Source organism: Equus quagga, chromosome 15 (genome assembly GCF_021613505.1).
Source record: "Equus quagga isolate Etosha38 chromosome 15, UCLA_HA_Equagga_1.0, whole genome shotgun sequence".
Lineage (NCBI taxonomy): Eukaryota > Metazoa > Chordata > Mammalia > Perissodactyla > Equidae > Equus > Equus quagga.
Genome location: NC_060281.1, coordinates 76,402,186 through 76,417,903, shown reverse-complemented (window position 1 = coordinate 76,417,903; position 15,718 = coordinate 76,402,186). Strand labels below are relative to the sequence as shown.

The 15,718-nt window shown below is 35.9% G+C and overlaps 1 protein-coding gene across 2 annotated transcripts in view; it reads left to right on the top strand.

Moving 5' to 3' along the window:
• MED13L (mediator complex subunit 13L) overlaps nt 1-15,718 on the top strand; it is a 282,014-nt gene that overhangs the window by 154,686 nt on the left and 111,610 nt on the right. For both annotated transcript variants that reach the window (XM_046640123.1, XM_046640122.1), the window contains exon 4: nt 2,712-2,795. In XM_046640123.1, coding sequence (XP_046496079.1) covers nt 2,712-2,795 — 84 coding nt within the window. The remainder of the gene's footprint in view (nt 1-2,711; nt 2,796-15,718) is intronic.

The following is a 15,718-nucleotide window of genomic DNA, read 5'->3' as shown; positions in this document are numbered from 1 at the left end:
AGCAGTTGAAAATCACGTAAGTCATTTATGACTCTCGTTTGGAACCAGATGGTTTCAGATTGAAGGATCGGTAGTTTCCATGACTGTTCTGTGTATTAGTGATAACCTTTTGTTGACATTGCCTGACAAAGAAGTGTGATCTACAGCGGAAACTCCAGGAGATCCATTAGCACAGAGAGTTAGACTCTCAGATAGCGTTTTCCTTAGCTTTTTTGCCTTTTGCCTTTGTCCTTGAGTGGTCTTGGCTCAGTGCTGCTCCTCCACCCCTCAACCCCAAGTTTCTTTGTTCTGGAATGAAACCAGCAGATAGAATTTGTGACTTTGACTTCATAGAAGGACAAGGGTTTTGAAACAAACTTTATACATTGTCCTCTTTAGTCAGAGAGATTTTGTCTGTTTATCTTGTATATTATACTGTCTCAAGCCTTGGATTTTTTTTCTATCCATAAACTGTAAATTCCTGTTGTTTTCTCTGTTACTGAGTAAATGATTCTTTTGAATTCTGACCTTCAAGACATATATGAAGGAATGAATACTTTATTTACAGTGATGTTTATTAAGGGAGGATATGTCAGTAGAAGTGTTTAGTGTTTGATGTGATTCTGTACCTGTTACATGCCCTATTGCTTTTCTTCTAAGAATTATCACCAGATATACCTTCAATTTAACAACATCATTTGGAGATTAAAGAAACGTTAAATAGGCCCATCAATTACAGGATGCATCTGGATTTTAAGAAAGAGGAAAGAATTGAGGAAATATGATAGCATAGGAGTCCATTTATGGTAATAGTTCAGTGTCTTGGCTCTGTGATCAGATATACCTGGGCTTAATCCCAGTTCTGCTGTTCATTAGCTGTGTGACCTTGTCTAGGTGACATTCTCACTCCGCCTCAGCTGCTTCATGTATAAAAATTGACATTGTAGCCACAACTAGAAGGACCCACAACGAAGAATATACAACTATGTACTGGGGGGCTTTGGGGAGAAAAAGGAAAAAAATAAAATCTTTAAAGAAAAAATTGACATTGTAACATCTATGTCCTATAATTCTTACAAGAATTAAATGATATGCTGTGCCTGGTAATCAAATGTGATGATGGTGGTTGTAGTGATTCTAGTACTGGATATTGGTGGTGTTACTGAAGGAAGGAACCTGATATCAAACACTGGAGCTTTTCAGTGGAAATATCTGTATGTAGTCTAGCAAAAAATACAATTAAGTGTCTTTGATAGGGGATAAACTGTGGCGATACTTTTTCAGTTTTGCTGCTTGGTACTTTTACCTTTTTGGGTATTCCATATTTCATATTCTACATTTAATGGAGTCACATAGTCTTTAACCTGAAAAGCAAGTGAACTCTGAAAGCAGTTTTAGGAAAACAGATGAGGTTGCTTTGAAAATGATTTCCTTCATTATAAACAGGAAGATTGTTGTAGAAATTCATTATCAAAATAAAACCAGTTGATGACAGTGCCTTTTTGATGTAACAGTGATCCAGATTGGCTCTGCCCATAGCGAGTTAAATTGTAGCCAACAGAAAACTATTGCCATTTACTAACCCAACTAATCTCTAATGAGTTGGGTGAAGGCTTGAATTGTTTCCATGCTCCTTGTTGGTGTGGAAATGATAGAGGCAAAAGCCATGTGCAGAATTGCCTGAATATTGAATAAAGAATTGTTATTCCTCTCTTTCACTGGTAGGTAGAACCTTGTGTAGAATTACACCCAGCTTTCTTACAGCTTTTCTTACAAAATATGTCATCTCATTGAATAATGTTAGTGATTACTGTATTTTATCAATTTCAGTATGCACCTTTTTTCTCATATTTGAATATTTTTAAAATCAGGCATACTCCTTACAGATGATGGCATCTCACAGTTGGCCAGATCACAATTATGATATAGTTGTCATTTGCCTGCACACAAGTGAAATTGGTCATAGCTGTCTATATTGTTGTCACTTCATTTGAATTGTGTGTATTTTTGGTATTATACGAGTTGAGTTTAATTGCCACTTAACATGTCTTCAGAAATGTTACTCTGTGATTTGACATTGAAACAGTGTGCGCAAAACGGCATGGAAACACAAGTGAGGCACAACTTAGGAGGAAAGCAAATATTTGTTACTGAAGAAATTATTGCAATTCCTTGTTTTCTTACAAAGCCGTAACCAAGAGCTTTAGCTTACCTACTAACGGAAAATACCTTAGTAGAAGAGGCTATGCTATGTTTTTGTTACTGAGATCCTTACTAAAGAATTGCCTATCACATGCCAAGCAAGGAAGAGCCAGCATTAAAACTTGCAAAATGGCTTGCAATGACTTGGAAGAATATCTCTGAAGTACTCTTAAGAAATGCTGCCTGCATTCCCACCATTCTTGATGACACAAGAATTAAAATAATGCAGTAGTGTGATTGGATTTGAAGTAATTGAGAAGTGTAAAACATTTCAGGAATAGATCAACCAATCAATTTTGCTTCATTTTTTTACATGTGCAGGAATAATATGTCATAAAACTGTTTGCCTGAAGTCAGAAAGTTCTTTCAGTAAGTATAACAAAAAAATTTTAAGTGATAAGAAAACATTTTGACAGTTTAATTGGTGATGTTTTTATTTTCAATGGTGTATCTCACCTGTGATTGTTGACTCAGTGACTTGCTAAGTTGTATTAAAACTGTAAAAGTAATTCTGGGTGTAATTACTGTAGGTGCCTAATGGATAAGAACTTCGTTAGGATTGGGAAGTGGTTTGTCCGACCCTATGAAAAGGATGAAAAGCCCGTCAACAAAAGGTGAGTCATTTTAACACTCTTGTTTTTTGATTTCTTTTACTTGACCATGACTATCTTTGGGAAAGAGGTGGGTGGGAGAAGTAGCTTATTTATTTATTTTCTAATAATGTTATTAAATACTGTATTATTAAATTTTTGTGGAATATTAAAAATTGCACTAGAAAGATGATTGTCCCTAACCCATGTCTAAGCCCATTATTACCACACTATTAGGAAATGAAATGTACTATTTTGTTGTTTTTGTTATCCTTCTTTATCTTTCTTCCTTAAAGAGTTATATGGCATAACTTTAAAAACAGTCAAGTGAATTCAGGTAGTGACAGTTTTTATAGAACTGATTGATGAGCTTTCAAAGTCAGTCAACACATCTTTGACAGTAGTCAAACCAGGACCGTGGATTTCTTCTCTAAACACTCCTAAACTTTTAACCATCATTTATTATAAACATGGCTTTAAAGGCATTCCTCAATATTAAACAAGCATAGAGTTTTAGATCAATAAACAAGAATCAAAAACCAAAACCCTCAGGGCTAGCTCTGTGGTGTGGTGGTGAAGTTTGCGTGCTCTGCTTTGACGGCCCGCGTTCACTGGTTTGGATCCCAGGCGCAGACAGATACCACTTGTCAGCTGTGCTGTGGTGGCGACCCACAAGCAGAATAGAGGAGGATTGGCATGGATGTTAGCTCAGGGCTAATCTTCCTCAACCAAAGAAGAAAAGAGGAAGATTGGTGGCAGATGTTAGCTAAGGGCGAATCTTCCTCAGCAAAAAAAACCAAAACCCTCAAAGTTGAATATTTACCTCACTTACCTCTGAACACAGCATAGACTTAATTAGTATCATAAGTTGATGGAGACTGTTTCATTTCAGGAGAGCAGGGTACACTGTCTTGATCCTATTTTACTGTCTGTGAACTTGTCCTAAGCTAGGGATCCCAGCTCCAGGATGCAAATAAGAGCTCTTGAAGCCTTATATGGTAGGCTTGCGCTTACATCTTTTACGTACTTTGCCAGAATTTCAACTGGAACTCCTGTCTCTTTTGGAACCTTTACTTTCTTAAGTTCCCTGTTCCTACCAGAGAGTTAATTAGCAGCCTTCTCTCCAACCTGTATTTCTTAAAGCTTTGATGAAGTGGTTGTGGATTCTCCTCATTAACCAAACCTAATTTATGAAAATTGGCATTTCTTTTTTCAAATCAGACAAATTAGGGAATGGCTTTTTTTTGCCAAATCGCTATGAAATTCCTTGTAATATTTTTCCTTTTTAGTACATTTAAAATCCTTTAGGATTTATAAAAAATTCTATTTCAATAAAACGTAGGTATTATGTACAGTATGTTCCTCATAGTGATGTTTCAGTCAATGACAGCCCTCATATGCGACGGTGGTCCCGTGAGATTAGCACCATAGAGCCTGGGTGTGTAGTATCCCGGTCGTTAAGCGACACCTGACTGCATGTTCTTGTTTGCCTGAAAGGGGTGCTAATGCTTTTAGGAAGGTCTGAGTTTGCGTGGGTGTGCAAAAGTGTGATTTTGTTGACAAGTGCTCTGATTGATGGAAGAGGAATTTCTTTTCTTTTATTTATATTTGGTTTAACCTAATGCATATGTCTCACGGATTTTTTTTTGTTTTAATCTTAGTGTTCTCCTTAAATTTACAGAGGACTTAGGTTTTCTTAGTGGCTGAAGTTTTGGTTTTTGTGTTTATGAGTCTGAATGGTTAACTACAGAGCTACTTTACCACAGTGATCTTTACCATTCTTAGTTTGCCTCTCCATGCTTAGTGTGCATTCTCACAGCTGGTCACCAGTGGACTAACTGAGCCAGTCCTAAAACTTTTGGTGAACACATAACAGGCATTTGTGTGATTGATTTGATAGGAATTTGAGGTTGAAGAGGAAATGTAGAAATAAAATAGGAATTGAAGGAGTAGAAATTGGTATTTTAATAGTAAAAAATAATGTTTAAAAGTCAAATGTAGTTATCTATTTTATGAAGAGTTTGTATATCTTTACACTTCATTTTGATCCCAAAAGTCTTGTTAAGTTTAGCAAACCAGATGAAATAATACCTGTAATATATTTGGAAATTTGATTTTGTATCACTAGGAGGCTATTGATTTCCGAGAATGAAATTGAATTATTTTATTATTTTTAGACTTTCTACTCATGATTGAATGTAGAACTTTGTTTTCTTGTAGTGTAGAAATGTTAGTGATTTTGAAAAAATATTTTAGAAGACATTAACAGTTAGAAAAATTTTAAATCAAAGATTAAATTTAAAAAGTTGGCATTTGCTATAGTCAACTTTTTTAGTTGTCATGACTTTTCTACTTTTATTCTCTGAGTGGAAAATAGAACCTCTTTTGGGATGTTGGAACAAGATCCTAGTGGCGAAGTCATTTTGGATGGACAGGGTGATGCTATGGAGGAGGGCATTTAGAATTAGAAGATGTGTGGTCACATCCCATATCTCTCTTTACAAGTTGCTTGCTTTTGGACAAGTTGTGTAGTTTTTTCTGGACTCAAAACTTTCGTTTTTTGCTGCTATTGAGTTGATATTGGTAATTACTATCTTAGAAGGTTATTCTGAAGATTAAATGAGATAATTTGTGTGGCTAGTTTATAATTTAGTTGAGAAAAACCAAAAATAAATTTTCTTTAATCTTAATTTTGTTTTGTGTGCATATCAATTTGGTGACCAATGGAGAGGAAAATTTGCTGCCCAGTGCTAAACAAATTGTAGGTACAAATTAATGTTTTTAGGAATGCTCTTATTTGACACCATTAGATACAAATAAAAGGAATATATTTTCAGGAATAGTATTCTAAGTATAAAGTAATACTAACATATGATACATTTGTTCAATAATTTTAAAATACAACCTAACACACTGCATATTTTATGTAGCTAAAGTTATCCCAATAGTGGGGACAAATGAATATATTGATGAATAGGTTTCACATGTTGGAGTAATAGCGTATAATTTCTTGAGCTATAATTTCTCTCTGTATTGATAGCAGAATGAAACCATTTGCTCATGAAGTCTTAAAAAGGTGTTAATATTTGATAAGAGATGATGCTAAGGATAATTTTAGAAAAGTTATTGTGTGTGTGTGTGTGTGTGTGTGTGTATATATATATGTATTTGACCAGGCAGGCCCAGAAACATAAAATAAATTTATTCATATAATGTTTTTCCTATAGTAAGATGTCTTTTCTTACTCATATCCTTGGGAATGTGTTAAATGGGGAAGAAAACTTCAGCTTTATCCCACAGAATTGTGACAACTAACATCAAACATAACAGAATTGCTGGTTTCTAAAGTATGTTGAACTTGAAAAAGCCTTTGCTTCCAGAATATGATTAAAAACAAACCAGTGAAAAATATATTCTTCTAAAATAATTTAGAAATTATTCAAATCACAGAGGTTCTTTCTATTGGAAAGGTATTCGTTTTCTACTTTAATCTAGTTGCAGCCCACATTTGATTACCTCAGAATTTGAAGTCTATATTCTTTAGTCTTTGAATGCCATTTTTAGCAAACAGTTTGGACCTTTGATGTTTTCTGGTATCAGGTGTTACAGTAGCTGAGTTAACACAAAGACCAAGTTGCTGGTGCATCTTCTGGATTAATTAGCCATCTCTTCCTCATGGGCAAATCTGCCCTGCTCTTGGATGATACTCCAGATAGCCTCACATATTTTCAGATATTCTGATTACTTTTGTGTGTGCTGTCAGCTGATACACGTGCGCATGTGCACACACAGAGAATTGGAAATACCTTATTTTGACTGCTTTTATACTGTTTCATTTGGAACTTTTCTCTACTCTTAAGTCTAGAATTCTTTCTCTTTTTTTTTTTTCCTGCTTTGTCTCCCCAAACCCCTCTGTACGTAGTTGTATATCTTGGTTGCAGGTCCTTCTAGTTGTGGGACGTGGGACACCACCTCAGCGTGGCCTGACGAATGGTGCCGTGTCTGCGCCCAGGATCTGAACCCTGGGCCACCGCAGCAGAGGGCGCAAACTTAACCACTCGGCCACGGAGCCGGCCCCTAGAATTATTTCTTTTTTTATGTTCTTATGCTACCTAACATACATATTGAAGAAATACCCATGCCTTTTGGTTTTAATGGTAAAAAATGGATTTTGTGTAACTGATGAAATATTTGGATGTAGGAGACTATTTTTTAGTACTTTAAAATTTCCCTTCCCTCTGTTTCCTCACCCTCCCCTCTCTTTCCCCTCTCACTTTTCTCCCCATCCTCCTCTTTCCTGTCCTCTCCTTGTTTTAGCCCAGTCATCTGTGTTTCCTTCTAGAGATGCAAAGATGAACAGACAGGGAAAGAGATCCCTCCTGGAGAGGGTAAGCTGACTTGTAAACAGATACTTCTAGTGTGAAAGGTCAAGGGAGTCTCTTCCTAGTGCAGAAAAATAAGATTATAGTGGTAACTTTTCAGTTTTCCTCATAAATTTACTTTGCATATGTGGTGCCTTTTGTGACTTATATGTTAATAAGGACTAGCTATGGGAAATCCATAAGAGAATATTAATGGAACACTTTGGACTTACCATGCATAATAGTTTTACAGCATTTTTTTGGTAAATCTATAAAATATATAGTCGTTTTCTGCTAGTTTAGCTGATGGAACATATATCAAGAGATATTATATATTTCGTCACTTGAGTATATTTGAAAACTGTGCAAAGTGAGAAGAGGGATGGAGTTAGGGTCCTGGGGAGCGTCAGCATTTACAGGACGGGCAGAGGAGGGGGATCCGCAAAGGAGACTAAGAAAGGCCAATGGGCAATGAGGACCAGGAGGAGTGGTGTCGCTAAGACCATGCATTGTTTCGGGATCAGTCAGCTGTGTGTGCCATGGAGGCCATGTAAAATGCATACTAAAGGAGCTATTGCATTTGGCAGTTATGTAGTCGTGGTGACTACAACATGAGCAGCTTCACTGGAGTGAATTTCAGATTGTAGTAGTTTGAGTTACAAATGGGAGTTGTAATGAAGATACTGAATGTAGAGTTCTTGCTGTATTTGTTACAGGTAGCTGCAAAGTGAAAATCTGTTGCATGTAGGAAGGAAGAGACAAACATTTAATAAGAGCCTGTGGTAAAATTAAGTGATAACTCTCTATGGTTTTTAAAAGGGTCTGTCATATACCAGGCTTTGTACTTTCATAAACATGATGCATAGAAGAGAGAATGTTAAATTGAAGGACCAGTTGAATCAGAGGTGATGACAGTTAAACAGCTATATGTTTTCCAGGTAGCCCTTTTTGTTTTTTTTTTTTGTTCTTTCTCTTCTTTTTCCTTAATAACCAAAAAGAAACTATCACCATTAATTTTTAGTTTTCATTTTTGCTATTGGTGGTCTAAGAAGTATACAATAAAAACTTATATCCTCAACATCAATCATTCATTTTCTTATTTTAAAATAAAATATATTTAAATATATATTGTCTGCTTTCAAGAAGGATTTGAAACACTTTACAGTAAGAGATATACCTTGTTTTTAACATACTAGAGAGGTTGGGTAAATATCATTTTTGTAATTCCTTTTTTTATTCCTGATAGAGGACTAAAACTAAGCTGAAAACAAAGCTCTCCTTGTTGGCCAGACCATCCATGCAGAAATATGGATGATCTTCCATTAACTATTTGACTTTGTGGGACTTACTGAATCCCTCTGGACTTTAGTTTTAGCATTTATTATTTCTAGCTGCCTTGTCTTTCATCTTCCAGATTCTCTGATTCTAGGAAAATTTTAAATCTAGACATGTCCACATGTATCTCTTTCCTTCTTTCTTTCCGTGTGTGTGTGTGTAAAAGGGGTGTGTGTATGCGTATATGTATCTGTATGTATTTTTACTTCTTTCTTTCTCTACCACCAGGAGCATATTGTCTTCATTGTGTTTGGTTTTGCTTTAAACAGAAAGTAACTCCTTTATCCACCAATCCAAGGGATTTGCTATTATTCTTCCAAAGGGTATAAAATTTTAAAGAACATGTCTGGAGAAAGAGATTGTGTTAACTTCAGTAATGATGTTCATAGTCATATTAGGAAGAGGGGAGAGGAAATTTTAGGTACCAAGTGGGAGTTAATTTGACGTGTCCTTTAGTTTTATAACATAGCTGACCACCTATTTGAACTTTGCTTAAGATGTCTTAGCTCAAGGCCACTTCCCTTGTTGGAAAAAAGTCAACTAAAGGGTCAGGACCTGAATGAATAGAGGTTCAAATTATTAACGTTTTGGTAGTGTGAAGGAAGTACTGTTCAATTTGGTCATGTCTCTTGTCTCATTTAGGATGTCAGTCATAGTATGTCTCTCTGATCATGTAAACCTTATGGACTTAGTCTAAGCACCATAGAAGTATATCATAGTATATCGACTAGATTATTCTCATAGATTAATGAAACTGATTTCTCTGGAAATTAACTGCTTTTTAAATTGAGTACTTATATGTCTCCTGCCTTGTAAATGTAGCTTAATTCAAGGTACTTTGCTGAAGTGTCTTAGAGTTTAGAAAAAGCATAAAAATATATATGCCTGGAAGGTAATTTCCACTCATAATTTCTCATGGCATATCAATAGTATGTGGGAAATTTTTATGGCAGGGTAAAAACAGACATGTCTCAGGGAAATGACTGCTCCTATTTTTATTATAGTACTATTTTTTTTTCATTAACACATCTATTATGTCATTATTTACAAAATGAGACTTTGTAGACTATTTGTGAAGGAGATAGGGGGACATTTTCTTAATTTTAAATTGGAAAATTTCAGCCACACTAAGCATAAATTAGTTCTCTAGAATGGCTCAAAAATATGACGCTCTTGAGATTATCTATAATTTCTTGTTATAGTCTAATATATATTTCTACTACCTAGATTATTAATCCTAAAAGGTATAATATTATCATGACACATTTAGGTAAACCATTGGTTTTCTAATAAATGGTTGTTTAAAAGATATCATGCTTTTCACCTCCATTTAGTTTTGATGTAATTATAGTCAAGATTTAGTGAAAATCATTACGGCATGGACATAAAAGAAGACAGAGTCTGAAAGAAGCACTAAGACTAAAAATAATTGGCTAATGTGTATATTATTTTTGATATGGTAATTTTCCCACAATTTCTCTTGGATCTTTTTTATCATTTCCATTTCTCACTTGAGACTTTCTATTTTTCTTATTCATTATGAGCGCATTTTGTTTTATGTCCTTAAGCATAATTACAATAATTGCTGTAAAATCTTGGGTAATAAATAAAATATCTGGATTATCTCCATTGGGTTGTCTTTTCTCTTGTTTATGGGGTAGGTTTTGCTGTTTCTTCATCTGCTAAATCATTTTGAATTATATTTTGGGTATTGTAAATGATATAAAGACTCTGGATTCTGTTATATTTCTCTGAAGAATATTGATTTAGTTGTTTTTGCTTTTTTTAAGCAGATAGTTAACTTTAGTTGTACTCAAAACTCCAAACTCTTTGCTTCCTGTGTTGGGTAGCAGGTAAAATCTCTTGACTGTTGTTAGCCTATAGTTTCTCAACCTCAGGACTCCTGACATTATGGGCTGGATATTGTTTGTTATAGGGGACTGTCTGGTGCATTGTAGCATGCTTCGCACCATTCCTGGCCTCTAACTACACGATGCCAGTAGCACCCTCCTCCTTCAGTTGTGACAACCCAGAATGTCTTCAGATATTGCCAGATGTCCCGTGGGAGGCCAAATTGCCCCTGATTGAGAAGCACTGATTTAGTCTTAGCTGGGCTAGGTCTGCCAGGCACATAATTCACCCAGAGACTTGAGCAGAGTTCTTATCTTTGACTCCTTCTTTCCAGGGTTTCCTTTCTCATTTCCTGGACGTGGTGGGTTTTTTTTAAACCTAATCCTTTGGTTCTTTAAGCCAGTAAGACTGGAGGTGGGGTTTCTGTCAGTTTTAGCTATCCTCTGTGGTTCAGTCGCCCTCATGCTAAAAGTTGTGTCAAAACAAAAGACAAAAACAACAACAACAAAAGGGAAACTGTCAGTCCCTGCATTTGGTAACTTAGTATTGTAGCAGATTTTAATACTTTCCTCTGAATTGATGCTTGTTCCTCTTTGGAGGGAGAGCGGTGTTGGTTTGGAAGGAGCTGCTTTGTTAGTACCCGAAGAGGAACCTGGGGAGTGTTTGAAGAGGAAACTTCACATGGCTTTGATGCCCTGCTGTTGGCTGTGCTTCATTTAGATTGACATTGTTTGTCTATTAAAATGGGATTGTTCAGCCTCTGGGGCTGACTCACTTTGTGGTAGGAGACTTTCATTTCAATATTTTACTTAATTGATTAAAGAAATGATACCTATTTTCTCAGTGATTCCAGTGTTTGATGTGAATTTTTCCTGATTTATTAATGATTTTGTACTGTATACTGTTTTAAGGTGTTAATGTTTATAGATTCAGCCCCCAAATTTATAAACATTAAATGTATTTTTAAAAATTTAAAGGCATGAAAGATCTTCATTATTTCTCTTCTGAGTTGGCATTTGTATAAAGCCCTGTTCTGAGACATTCTTAAAACATATAAAAATGTTCCTATGCAGTTCTTATTAATTTCCTTTAGGGAATGAGGTAGGATGAGAAATGAGAGGAGAGTAAGAGGAAGGAAAGTCCAGGAGGCGACAAGGGCAAAGAAAGAACCAAATAGAGTTCTCTACTTAAAATTACTGAGCCTAGATTTGCTTTTTTTGTAGAATGGAGATTGTTTTTAAGATGGTTTAGGATTAAATAAGATAGCATACGTAAAGTGGCTAGCACAGAACCTAACATGTGGTGGTGGTTGTAATGGTGCTTGGTTGCGCTAGTAGTGGAGGTGGTGATATTAAGTTTGCATCTGAGGACCTCTCAATAGAGTGTGATAATATACTTCATTTAGGGTTTTATTAGCAGTTGTATAAGGTTGCAGTATAATAGCTTAATATTTATGGTTAAAGAATATGGCAAGATGTGAGTGCTAAGGTGAAATTAACTTCTGTAACTGTGAAGCCTCCTTGCTGTTGTAGCTTCATATCTGGTCTTCTGCCTGTCTGGGTCTTCTGACTTGGAGTTTTTCCTGTTTCTGGTCACTCTGCCCTGTATGTGGTTTTGTTATTACTACTTTTGGTGAGACACTCTCCCATATAAGAACATAATATGGAGTCACTTGTGTTTAGGATGTTACCTAAACTTTGTTTGGCATACCTGGTCCCCAGTAGAAGCCTCTTTGTCCAGCCAGAGTTGCCCTTCACGATCCTAGTATAGTCTAGAGTCCTTTTCTCTCTTGTTCTCCTTCTTTTTCCCCCACTCTTCTGTCTTACCTTGCAACTCAAGTTAACTTTGATCTCTCTTCTTTGAGCTGCTTGCTTCCCTGAGGCAACTTTTCTAGCTGTCCTTTCCTGACATTTTACTTCTAAATTTATTAATAGCATGTTGTTACTACTACTCTTGTTTTTGTTTTTATTTTTTAAAATTTTATTCTTCTCTTGAATTTGTACTAAGGAAGATGAGAATTTAATCTCCTTCTTCCTTTACTCATTCCTACATTATTCCTAAATTGAATCTTTAAAACAGAATCATACTTACTTTGGTATCCAGTCTGCATGATTATTTTTCCCTTTGTTCTCTTCAACGTCTGTTACAATTTCTAGTACAAAGGGTATTTCAGGTTTGGTTGAACTGAATGGAGCATACTTCTTTCCGTTGTTAATCTATTTAGTTTACTCTAGGATCAAAATGGAAAATGAGGTCTTAAAAGTCATCTAACATAAAATATTGAGTTACGTCATAAAACAGAAACATTATCTTTACCATTGTTATCTTAAATCCTTTAAAATATTATATTTTATAAATGTGTTAAAATCTTCGATTCTTCTCATTATCAGTTTTACATGAGTTTTTCCTCAGCATTCTTTATTATCGAATGATTGGTTTGTTCAAGTTTTACATTTGAGCATTTGGGCTCTTTGTGATGGTTCCTTTAGTTCAAGTATTCCTAGTAGGAAGGATATGTTACCCTGTTGGACTTTGTCCCCCATTGCTGGCCGGTGAGTTGCAATTCTTGTTAGTAGAAACAGCTTCAACACATTTTGAGATCTTAACATGCCTTATAGAAAGAAGGAGGCCTTTCTGGTTGGTTGCACACAGTAGAGCCTAGAGAGAACGTTGTTGGGCACTATTTGAAGGATTATTACGTACCACTGAAATTGACAAGTATCATTTACAAAGTGGTGTCTGGTACTGAGAGTGTAAGAAAACAAAGGAACCCCTTAGTATGTATATTTGAAGACAGTTGGCTAAAGTATTTCTGTGTTAGCTGAGATTAAAAGAAAATAACTATAGAGGTTAAGTTTCACTTAAAGAAAAAATTGGACTATAAACTGGAGAATTTTGAGCTTTATTTCAGTGGTCTTAAAGCATTATATCAATTTCAGTGTAGCGCACTGCCTCCCCTCCTTTGTTTCTTATTTATAATTTCAAAATCTAGAATTTAGGCTTTATGTCAGAGTATGGTGTACATCTCTGAAATAAATAACTTACTTTTGTAAATATTTTTGGCTTTACAGGGCATATGGTCTCTGTCAAAACTGGTCAAGTCTGACATTGTTCTATGAAAGAAACTGTAGGCAGTATGTAAGCAAATGGGCATAGATTGTTCCAATGAAACTTTATTGACAAAAAAATAGGTGACAGGATGGAATTGGCCCTGGGCCTCACTTTGCTTCCCTCTGCCCTTAAGAGGAAAATTGCTGTCCAGATAGGTTAAGTGATTAGCCGAGATCCACACAGCTAAAAAGTGGAGGATTCACAGCAGAGCATTTTAATTCTTGTGTTAATTCACTAAAATGTACATATCTGAAAATGTCTTCAACAGACAAGCCCTCTAAGTAATTATTTTATCCTATTTAAATTATTAGTTGGAATGATAAATACATGTGTATAGTATAGAATTTAAACAGCACAAAATAGTATAGATAGAAAAGTCTCTTCTCCGCTCCTTGCCCAGTTAGCCACTTTCTCTTCTAGCATTAAATCCTAGTATCAGTTTCTTTTTATCTTTCCAGATATTAGTTTATGCAGACATATGCAAGTGTATATGTATGTATTTCCCTTTTCTATACAGATAGTGTATTGAATGGTATACATACTCTACCCATTGTTGCATTGCTTTATTTTACTTAACGGATAGTGATGATATGTTGAAGATCACTCCAAATATACGCAGATAGGACTATGAACTATTTGAAAGCAAAAACATGCATTATATTCACTCTGAACATTTGTTCGATCAGATTTGCTGATTTCAGAGTTTATTTGTTATCTATATTCTGTGAGTCGCTTTTCTAACAATAGTTTTTTTGTGTTTTTTTAAAATGATCTTACTTTGACATTTGGTGGACATGAGTAAAATAACTTGACAAAGTTCTGCCAAAGAACGTTAGTAGTATTAGGAAGGTAACATAAACACTTGAAGCAGTTAGAGGTAAGACACGGTGTCTAATTAGTGTCTTGGTTTGTGAAATAATCAGTGCTAGAGGTGAAAACTGGGAGATACTGATGTGGGTTCTAGTGGAGGGGAAAGATTCACGAAGTTAAATGTGTTTTGACAGACCTCAGATTTGGGTGCCTTGGAGTAGAATCATCGGGAGAAAAACAGCAATAACAACAAGTGACAATGGTGTCTCCAGGAGAGAGTTGGCCCACTGGAGAGCAAGTGTGTGCATAGCAGCAAGGAAGATGTGAGAGAGAACTTGTAGTACGAGGACTCCCGAGTGGTCCAGAGAGTTACATAGAAATTCTTTTACATCTCTTTCTCTCTGCCTAGGGCCCAAGATGTGTAAAAGACGGTGCATTAATTGCCTTGTAGGGTCTGCATGTGACTGAAGTGGTGTGCGTGTACTCAGAAACACCTGCAGACGGTCTAGGTGTTGTTAGTGGTGGAGAGCTGCCGCGAGTGAATTCTGCTTCTGGGCAGTGTACTGCCTTATGCCAGAGTGGTTTTTTGGTGAACAGATGTGGGCAAAAAGTATGCTCTGGGAATCCAAAGCATGTAGCATCAATATAGCAAGTTTAGAACCCTGATAAAGTTCTGAAGTATTGAAGCTTAGATGAATTGTGATAGTTCCTGAGGATAGAGACGTACCTTGTTCTAGTAATGACTAAAAAATTAAAATAGTTGCCTGTTAGAATTTCAGAATGGCAAAATCCAGAACCACAGATAAGCATTATCTTGAGAGTTAAAGATTTTTAAAAAGCTTAAGAGAAAAAAAAAAAAAAACCTCAGAAAAGTCAAGGCTTCTTTGAGGGCCCACTCCAAACTGGCCTCTAAATTATGGCGATTCATGCATAGACTTTTCGTCTTGCTCTTGGCCCCTTGCTTCTGTAGATTTCATTAACGTGGCTTGGAACTGTTTTTAGTTATTGTCTTTTGTATTATTTTATTTTGTCTCCTGCCAAGGATTTTGGCATTTACAGTCTGCAGGCTCTTACCTCTTATGTTAACTTTTTTGAAGGTAGAGTTGATCTCCCATTATTGCAATTGAGAAGCACCTAAAACCTGTGAGAGTGTTAACCTGAATGTTTTTATAGTGCTCACTCGTGCCACTATAGCCTTTCCGTGTGGGTTTAATCAGTTGGCATCTGCTTCAAGTTTGAGGGAAAGGCACCAGCAGAAAGGCAGTCATGCTTCCTGGAGCCCACAGTACAGGTTTGGATGTGTGCTGAAAGCCCAGTTCAAATGAGAGGATAAAGAGCAAGTAAGTTAGAGATACTCGGTAGCACTGCTTCAAGTTGGAAGGAAAGAGAGTTAGTATTTCTGAGTTAGGACTGACATTTATTGGGATACTCTGCTAAATGCTTTACATAAATTATTTTCAGTATTCACTACATACCTGG